Source organism: Amphibalanus amphitrite, unplaced genomic scaffold (assembly GCF_019059575.1).
Source record: "Amphibalanus amphitrite isolate SeventyFive unplaced genomic scaffold, NRLGWU_Aamphi_draft 000365F_arrow, whole genome shotgun sequence".
Classification (NCBI taxonomy): domain Eukaryota; kingdom Metazoa; phylum Arthropoda; class Thecostraca; order Balanomorpha; family Balanidae; genus Amphibalanus; species Amphibalanus amphitrite.
Genome location: NW_024881859.1, coordinates 37 through 9,867, shown reverse-complemented (window position 1 = coordinate 9,867; position 9,831 = coordinate 37). Strand labels below are relative to the sequence as shown.

At 48.5% G+C, this 9,831-nt stretch overlaps 1 protein-coding gene across 1 annotated transcript; it reads left to right on the top strand.

The window, feature by feature from the left end:
* Positions 1 to 38: 38 nt before the first annotated feature.
* LOC122389624 (protein ABHD18-like) lies at positions 39 to 7,141 on the top strand (the record flags this gene model as incomplete). Its single annotated transcript, XM_043381821.1, has 7 exons — positions 39 to 80; positions 3,329 to 3,579; positions 3,820 to 3,999; positions 4,245 to 4,354; positions 4,658 to 4,796; positions 5,129 to 5,218; positions 7,037 to 7,141. Coding segments are annotated over exons 2-7 (801 nt in total), but the record flags the coding sequence as incomplete, so codon positions are not given.
* Positions 7,142 to 9,831: the final 2,690 nt, after the last annotated feature.

The window sequence follows — 9,831 nt, the reverse complement described above, 5'->3', positions numbered from 1 at the left end:
GTCAAGCCTGGCCTTGAAGCTGTTGACAGAGGGCGCATCGACCACAGCAGGGGGCAGAGAGTTCCAGTCGTTCAGTACTCGTATGCTGAAGGCGTTCCGCCGCACCCTGGAGACAGCTCTTGGTTTGGACAGTTTCCACTCGTGTCCTCGAGTTCTGGTCGTTGTCGCCGCGGTAAAGAATTGGGATGGGTCAACATCCACTCCCCGTCGAAGCACCTGGTAGACCGATATCATGTCGCCCCGTCGGCGCCGATAGTAGAGCGATGGCAAGTCCAGGCTCCGAAGTCTCCTCGTATGGCAAGTGGCGGATGCTGGCAACCAGTCTCGTGGCTCTCCGCTGTACACGCTCAATGCGCTTCTGATCTTCTCGGTTGAAAGGTCCCCACACCACATTGGCGTAATCAAGGTGGGGCGAACCATGGTCCGGTAGAGCATTGGAAGTGTAATCTCGTCAATGACTCCGAAAGATCGTCGGATGACAGTCAGGATGTGCGACGCTCTGGCTATGACAGCGGCGGCCTGTTCCCGAAACTTGAGCTGGTTGTCTATCTTGACCCCCAGGTCCTTTTCCACCAAAGTCTGTTCTAACTGGGTGTCTCCCATGTGGTATATATGATTGGCGTTTCGAAGACCCAGGTGCAGGGACTTGCACTTCGACTGGTTGAAGGGAAGTTGCCAGTTTTCGGACCATCTCAGCAGAGCGTCGAGGTCTCTCTGCAAGGTTACAGTATCCGCAGCCTGACCGACACTTCTATAGAGTTTTGTGTCGTCTGCGAATAGCTTAAGCCCTGATGAGACACAGGCCGGCAAGTCATTAACAAAGACCAGGAACAACAAGGGACCTAGAACCGTCCCCTGTGGTACGCCGCTGGTAACTGAAACCCAGTCCGACTTTGTACCATTAATTGTCACGCGCTGCTGTCGGTCAGTCAGGAATGCCCTGATCCATTCGAGTAGGCGACCCCCAATACCACAAGATTGGAGCTTCAACAGTAGGCGCTGGTGGGGTACCGAATTGAACGCCTTACTAAAGTCCAAGTACAGGGCATCGACCGGGTCTCCTTCCTCCAGTGCACGGGTCCAATCTTCAACAGTTTCAAGAAGCTGCGTAGAACACGACCTCTTCTGTCTGAAGCCATGTTGCAGGTTGCTCAGCTGATCAGTATCGATGAGGAACATCATCATCTGGTCACGAACCAATGATTCAAGGACCTTGCATGGCACGGCCGTCATTGTCACTGGTCGGTAGTTTGCAGGGCTGTCCTTCACTCCCTTCTTAAAGATGGGGACGATCTCATCCCTGCGCCAGTCGCTTGGTAAGGTGGAGTTGTTCAATGAAGAACGGAAGAGACGCGCCCATGGTTCTGCCATAACCAGTGCCGTTTCCCGCAGGATGCGAGGATGCAGTCCGTCCGGTCCCTGAGAGCTGTCTATCTTTAGGTTCAGCAGTTTCTCCCTGACCGCACCAGTGCTGATATCAATGTTGCAGTGTGGCCAAATTGGTGATGTTGCGGGGAAAGTCACCCCCAATGAAAAGTATAATGACATCCTCAGAAATTTTAAAATTACATCATCACAACATTTTTGTTGTGAAAGCATACCTAGTGTAGGAATAAAGACTAAAAATGTTCCAATGTACGATTCGCACAGTCATACTCGTACTGTCGCGCTTGCAATGTTTTTTTTTTTACATCTTTGATGATAATATTTGGATTTTTTTTACCTTCCACCAGAGCTTGACGTCAGGTATAGTTTTTCCACATAACTTGTAAAAACTGCACCTAAAATGACACTGAAGACGAGTTTTTTTTTTTTTGAAAATAGTGACATCCTCATACGACTTTTTTATACATCCTCCCCCTAACGCTAAACCAATTTGGCCACACTGCAATGTTGGTCAGTGGGGGTCCAGGGTAAACAGGTGGTGGTGCCGGCAGAACGGGGTCCTCGGTCGTGAACACACTGTGGAAGAAGTGATTGAGCAGGTTAGCCTTATCACGATCCCCACGAATCATCGTTCCGTCCTCTGCTTTCAAGTCCTCCACTCTAGTCTTGGTCCGTAGTCGAGTGCCTGCATACCGCCAGAACCCTTTAGCGTTCGTTCGTAGATTCGTCGCCAGATGTCTCTCGAAATTCGCCCGCAGGTTCCGAGTGAGTGTTCGGAGCTTGTTGCGCGCACGACAGAATCGGGCATAGTCGATCGTGTCTCTGGTTTGCATGTACTGCAGCCACAGTGTCCGTTTTTGCTTCTTTAACCGAATGGCTTCGTCATTAATGTAGATATTCTTGTTTTTCCGTTTTAACTTGGTAAAGGGTATGCAAGTGGTAGAGTGTTCCAAGAGTTTGGCCTTGATAAAATCGTACATGGCGTGCGTATCTAGAGACGTACTTGATGGCCACTCTACTTCAGACATTAATTGGTTGAGCAGTGTGAAGTTACCCTTGTTGAGACTGAGGTGGCGCTCCAAAGACTCAGTGGGAGGACAGTAGCATGCCACTTGGAACTGGAGCATGATGTGGTCGCTTGTCCCCAAGCCAGGCAGATATTCCAAGTTCTTAACCATGGCCTCTTCAGATGACAAGATTAAATCAAGCGTGTGGGGTGTTTCACCGAGCCTAAATCTGGTAGGCTTGTCAACATGCTGGTAGAGAAATGCATCGTTCAACAGGTCGGCAAACCCATGTGAACAGTGCGAGGGAGGGGCTGAGGAAAGACCCACTTGCCAGTTGATCTGCGGCAGATTGAAATCGCCTGCAATAATTACATGCGTATATCTAGAGCTGGTAGCCTGCTTGAATAGAGATCCAATCTTGTTTAGATCTTCTTCGGCAGAACCAGAGGGGCTTCGATAAATACAGCCAAGTAGAAGGACGTCAGAGCTAGCCAGGGGCATCTCTATCCAAAGCTGCTCTCTGAATGTTGAATCCTTAAAAACAACTTCAGATACCCGGAGTGATGATTTGGCATAAATGCAGACCCCCCTAATACCACTTGAGCCCAGCTTGGTTTCCGAGGGGTCAAAGTTCCATTTTGATCCTTTTGAAGCAAATTGTAAAGATTGAAAGACATTTCAACAACTGCGCACAAGAATCTGACACAGGCAATTACAATGCAAATAATTAATCATTTATTCATAGTTGCATGATTTCTGAACTTTTGTGTGAATCAATACATCATAGACATAGACCCAAGGCCGTAAAACATAATAGACCTCAGTATTCAGAGGTCTGTGGTGGATATTGTTGGTAGCCTATTGCTTTAATTTTCCATAGATCTCTTCCTCACTGTCATTTTTTTAGTTGACTTGCAGGCTTTTTTTATTTGCAGATTAAGCAGCATACATATGAATATCGGATGGGGTGATCGCCAAGCATCATTTCATTAGATGGAAGGAAGCTGAAATGGCTGGAAGCAGAACAGACAGAATTTACCGTTCCATCCTTCTTACAAAGTTCTTCACAAAAGGATGGGGCAAGCCAGAGAGCCTCAAGAGGCTCTTCCAGTTCCGCAAGGTCATGAGTGACCGAGAGAAGTGCATGCAGCTGGTGGATCGGGATCATCCTGTGACGATAACAAAGGTTAGCAATGAGGAGCCCCTTTACAGTGCAATTCTGGTGATATATATGCTGATCTTTTTAGGTTCTCAGCCTAATGCACATATATGTCTATTGTTTTGCCAACAGCTTGATGGGAAATTGAAGCTCTCTAGACCATGCTGGTATGTAGCAGGCCATTCTATCATTCATGCCCCAACCCAGTCTCAAAATATCCATTATGTATTCATCAAGATTCCACCTGATTGTGCTTAATTTTTACAGGAGCTGCGCTATCAGGAGTACACGCTACTGGAGGGCCAGTTCCAGTCGCCGTTCAGCCGCCACTGCCCCGACCTGCTGCCGGAGGTGGCTGAACCGGCATACTTCCAGGCGGTGCTGCCCAACCAGTGGCCGACCCGACTGCGACCCACCGTCTTACATCTGGCCGGCACCGGTGACCATGTGAGCACCGGAGTGCCAAGCTGGCTAGTTCGGGTTTTAAACCAAATTCAGTATTTTCAACATACGCTTAACAAAATCGTTAGTTCCTTTTGCTATGATACCCCCGGTGGAGTAATCGAGCGGTGAATGATACCGTCTCACCTGAGATCAAATGACACTGCAATCAGTGATCAGATAACATAGATCAGATACCTTGGTTATCTACCACAGTAAGCTCACAGCATCATCTTATCATTTGGTTGCAGTTTTTCTGGAAGAGGCGGAGTTTGTTGGCGCGGCCTTTGCTCAGGGATGGCATTGGCTCCATAATCCTGGAAAACCCGTATTATGGCCTCCGGAAGCCGGCTGAGCAAGTGTAAGTTTGTCGCTTACGTGTTTATCGCGACTTGGCGTGTTTGACGTCGCGTCTATGCTTTTTGCGTCATAGAGACGAAGGATTTCTTTCAATCCAACGGAATTCAACGGAAAATGAAGCGAGAACTTCGGCCGTTGTCTGTCGGTTTCAACTTGGCACCGCCTTTTCTCAACATTGTCAACTTGAGCTCATGCATTGCGCTAAGACGGACACGGCCCACAGATCGAGGGCTCGGACGTCAGTCATCGCCATCCTGTGCTCTCTCCCTGCTGACTTTCCCCTCCCCCCCCCCCCCACCGGCAGCCGTTCGTGCCTGCGCAGCGTCTCCGACCTGTTTGTGATGGGTGGTTGTCTGATGCTCGAGTCGATGGCGCTGCTCCACTGGGCAGAGCGCAGCGGTCTCGGACCACTCGGCATCACAGGCATCTCTATGGGCGGACACGTGAGTTGGAGGGGGTGGACTTTTGAGACAGTGGCGTGGCGAGCTCGTGAGTCGGGGACAATGGACACATTCGGGATTAGGGAGTGTCTAGGAAGCGATGTCCAATGGATAGTATGTTAGGTAACCTGAGATGAATCCAACGCACAGTATGAACATTTGGAGATATGTTCATGTCATTGTGTGCAGATAATTGGAATCTTATTCATTTTCTCATATGGCTCTATTTGACCGTAGTTAAAGCGATTTCTCCTCATAAATTGTACCGACCAGCGGTCTTCTAGACGACTTTTACCGATGGCGGCTACTAAGTTACGTACTTTTGTCGCCGGCAGATGGCGTCCTTGGCGGCCTCCGTGTGGCACAAGCCGATACCGTTGGTCCCGTGTCTCTCCTGGACCTCAGCGTCGGCCGTCTTCACCAGCGTAAGCATTTGCCGTATGCTATGGTATATATGTTACATATATATTATATATATGTGTGTGTGTGTGTGTGTGTGTGTGTGTGTGTGTGCGTGTGCGTGTGCGTGTGCGTGTGCGTGTGCGTGTGCGTGTGCGTGTGCGTGTGCGTGTGCGTGTGCGTGTGCGTGTGCGTGTGTGTGTGTGTGTGTGATGCGAGGGAGAAATTGGGCTATGCCGACCGGGATGTTGGACCCTGGTATTGTCAATCATTCTACGAGGGTCGTTCCCAAAGTAATGCCTCCTATTTTTTAACTCCGCCCCAAATGATCGGAGGGCGTTGAAATTTGCACCGTATCATGACTTAACCTTAACTCGCATGTCTTTAAATTTTCATTCCTCTATCACAGCTATTTACCGCGTGACGTCTTGGTAAACGAAGTTCGTCACGGAAACTCGTCAGAGCAGAGATGCGTCATTGAATTCCTTCACAGGGAAGGGAATGCAGCCATCGACATTCACCGACGTTGGCAGAAGGTCTATAGAACAGACGCGGTGGATGCGAGCACAGTTAGCAGATGGGTCCGTCGCTTTGAGAGCGGTGAAAGTGATGTCAAAGACAAAGCACGCTCCGGACGTCCGCGCACCGGGCGCCAGCAGGCAAAGTGATGTGCACCGTCTTCTAGGACAGGCAATGTGTCATCCTCTTGGATTTCCTGGAACCAGGAGCGACTGTAAACTCTGACCGTTACGTTGAAACGTTGACAAAACTGAAGGCCCCGATAGCCCGCGTAAGGCCAGAAAAGAAGAGAAACATTCCAGTGTGGCCAAATTGGTGATGTTGCGGGGAAAGTCACCCCCAATGAAAAGTATAATGACATCCTCAGAAATTTTAAAATTACGTCATCACAACGTTTTTGTTGTGAAAGCATACCTAGTGTAGGAATAAAGACTAAAAATGTTCCGATGTACGATTTGCACCGTCATACTCGTACTGTCGCGCTTGCAATTTTTTCTTTTTACATCTTTGATGATAATATTTGGATTTTTTTTACCTTCCACCAGACCTTGACGTCAGGTATAGTTTTTTCCACATAACTTGTAAAAACTGCACCTAAAATGACACTGAAGACGAGTTTTTTGAAAATAGTGACATCCTCATACGACTTTTTTATACATCCTCCCCTTAACGCTACACCAATTTGGCCACACTGAAACATTCTGTTTGCAATATGACAACGCTAGGCCACACACGAGTCTGAAGACCACAGAATGTTTGGCAAAGTTCGGCTGGACATGCTGCCACACCCTCCTTATAGTCCTGACCTGGCACCGTCCGACTTCCACTTGTTCGCGCCTCTTAAGGACGGCTTACGTGGGCAGCGCTTCCCAGACAACGACGCCGTCATTGCCGCCGTGAAGAAATGGACCACCTCGGCGGGCGCTGACTTTTACGAGCCAGCCATCAAGGCTCTCGTTCATTGCTGGCAAAAGTGCATTGGGAGTAGTGGTGACTATGTAGAAAAATAAACGTAGAACAAAAAAAGTATGTTCGTTTTAATGACGCCACCCCCATCTCCCAATCTCATCAACTTTTTGAGTTAAAAAATAGGAGGCATTACTTTTGGAACGTCCCTAGTATCTAGTCATATATTGGTCATTCTATGTATTATATGTATTCATTTGTATGTATTCTCTATGCTTCTATCCTTCTTTTGTACACCTATATCATTTTGCTTTTGGCGTCCGTTATCTCAGTCTCGCAGAACTGAGAAATGCTTCTGATGAGCAGTGTTCAAACTTCAATGCAATCAGCAATAGTAACATTTTCCGTTTCCCGGTCAGGGAGTGTTGAGTAACGCCATCAACTGGGAGCTGCTGGAGCGGCAATACGTCTCCGACACCGTCTACCGCAACGAACTGCTCAAGATGATTCAGGAGATCGGCTGCGTGAGTACCTACTCAGGGGAGACGAAAAGTCCTATTCGCGAAATCGAGATTGGATGGGGATTTCAGCCTGGTATGGTATTTTGAACGTACAGGTCCCGCGGGTTTTAAGCGTAGGTTTTGCCTTTCCGGCTATATCTTTTTCGTCTTCAGCTTTGTAGGCCTGAAGATGTGACCGCTTTATTCGTATAGCTCCCTCCCATGATCATGGAAAAAGGTTTGAATGTATGACGGCTAGTTTCGGAGAAATTAAAAGAAAACCTCAAAATTCGCCGTTTGGGGCATTCTGACCGCGGCTTCCCTGCAGTCGCCTATGACTACAGTGGTGCCACCCAACGGGTAGGACGCTGAAACACAGAGGCATGAATGAATCCAGCGCGTGGTGAACGGTGGAAAGAGGCGGGGCTCGGCAGAGGCTATCACTGCGGCCCGCGCAGGGCGTCCTTGGACAGCGGGCGAGCCTTCGGGCGGTGAGGCCAGAGGTCACGACAGCCAGGCGCTGTTTGGAATGAAGGGAGGGAGGCGCTCGCCTTAGCCAGCCTCGCCTCAGCCAACTCAGCCGGTCTGGTGGTAGTGGTGGTGGGGGGGGGGGGGGGGGGGGGGGGGGGGGGGGGGGCAGGCGAGAGGGGCTAGAACGAACGGGATAAAATAGAATGGAAATGTCGTGCCATGGTCAACTTACAATATTATTTACCTAATAAGCATTTATTAACATTACGAAAGAACTCACCATATTAAAGGTAGTGTGCCAGCTTTCCTGGACCGTATGGAGTTAATGGCCCAGATAAGGAGAACCGGATTTTTAGAACTTATCCATACCTTCAAAACTCATGGAAACGTCTTAAATTCTTCAAATTTTGAGTACCCCAGTGCGAAATTCGCCCCGACGGGTTGTCGGTCGTACCCCAACCACATTTCACACCACTATGAACAATAAATGCACACACTGAAATCGCTATTACCAATATGCTCATCCAATCAAGTTTCGATAAACCCGTTCATCATCATCTCCTGCGGGTTCGAACACGCCTGTTAGGTGGTGCGGTAGACCGCGCCCAAAGCCAGGGCCCCGGTAACGTGAGTTAGCCGAGTCGGGGCAGCTTGCGCTGACCCAAGCCGGGGCCGCGCGTCCTCCCGGTGTCATGTGATAGCCCGGGGCTGCCCGCGGGGATGCGGTAGACCGCGCCCAAAGCTGCGGCCCCGGCTTGGGTCAGCGCACGCTGCCCCGACTCGGCTACCTCACGTTACCGGGGCCCTGGCTTTGGGCGTGGCTTCTGCTCATACCTTGTGGTGCGGTGGTGGTGCGTCGGGCCGCGCGCTCTGACTTCGGCCAAGAAAAATGCGTCAGCTGATCATTGTCATTTCTGCCACTTGCGTGTGGTGGAATGGGGTCATAACTTAAGAGACGGCTTTTTCATATCAATTATTTTACATAAAATCATATTTCAAACCATAAATAATGTTCGACAGCCAAATAAAAGAAACAATACCAATACAGGCTTACAGTTTAAGGCTCGACATTGTGTTGTCTACGATTAGACAGCTGATAACTCATTCCCGTACGTCGTAACTCTATAATGACCTTTGCTTATTGTCACATGTGCGCCGCATTCGCGATTGTTGCCGACGCCTGTTTGCAGGTCAGCCCACTACAGTTGTTATACATATCGAAAAACCGATAAACTTTTAGGCGAAAAAGGCACTATTCCAGGCCCATTTTTGATTTTCTTTGCGATATTAGGTAAAAACAGAAGCTTCTTATCCTAGGAAAAATAAAATGGGAAATCTTTCAAAGGTGGCACACTACCTTTAAATTGAGAAATATACAGATGTTATGTATTTATCGATGTTACCGTTTACTTTTAATGGAAACCCTCCTTTTTATTAGGGGTGATAAAATGAACCTCTCTCCTTGGTTTTCCTCACTGAATAACTCGCGTTAATAGTGGCGGATAGCAGCGAAGCTTTCAGTGCCGTAAGTTATTTTTCTCACCATAAGTAAATAAATGCCCATGCGGTCAGGAGTCAGGATAAGTTCAGGCCATCTGCAATTAAAAGTTTGCACCTACCCTGAAAATTTCATGACCCTGACCAAAATGACGTCTGGTCTGTGACCAGTTTCTAGAGCCCATTATAGGCCAGAATTCGGCGTGTCAGGTCTCATTAACCGTTCGTTTCTAGACTTAAGATCAGAAACGTTCCAACATGTGAAACTGTGTTTGGTCCCTTGTGTCTTATTTGGCCGAGACCAGCGAAGGAACTTGGCCGGTGCCTTCAGGGCTGCTTAACTACAAATTTGCCGATCTGCGGAGCGCATGGAGCCAATCTTGCCAGGTTCAAAAGTATCAAAACCGCTAGGAATGATATTGCGGCACAGCCAATCTTCAAGGTTTCCGCGCCCCTAGAATATCTGCTGTTTAGCTGCCGGCTTCCAGTCACATGGCCTAAAGGCGAGGTCATTAGCGATGGAAATTGTAACACGTTGAACAGGCTAGTTGAACTACAGAAGGATTAACGTTCATTTTAAATACGTGCATTGTCGCTTAATACCTATACCGACCGTTTTCTAAAAAGGCTAATTTCTCTCTCTGTCTCTCTCTGTCTCTCTCTGTCTCTCTCTGTCTCTCTGTCTCTCTCTCTCTCTCTCTGTCTCTCTCTGTCTCTCTCTCTGTCTCTCTCTCTCTGTCTCTCTC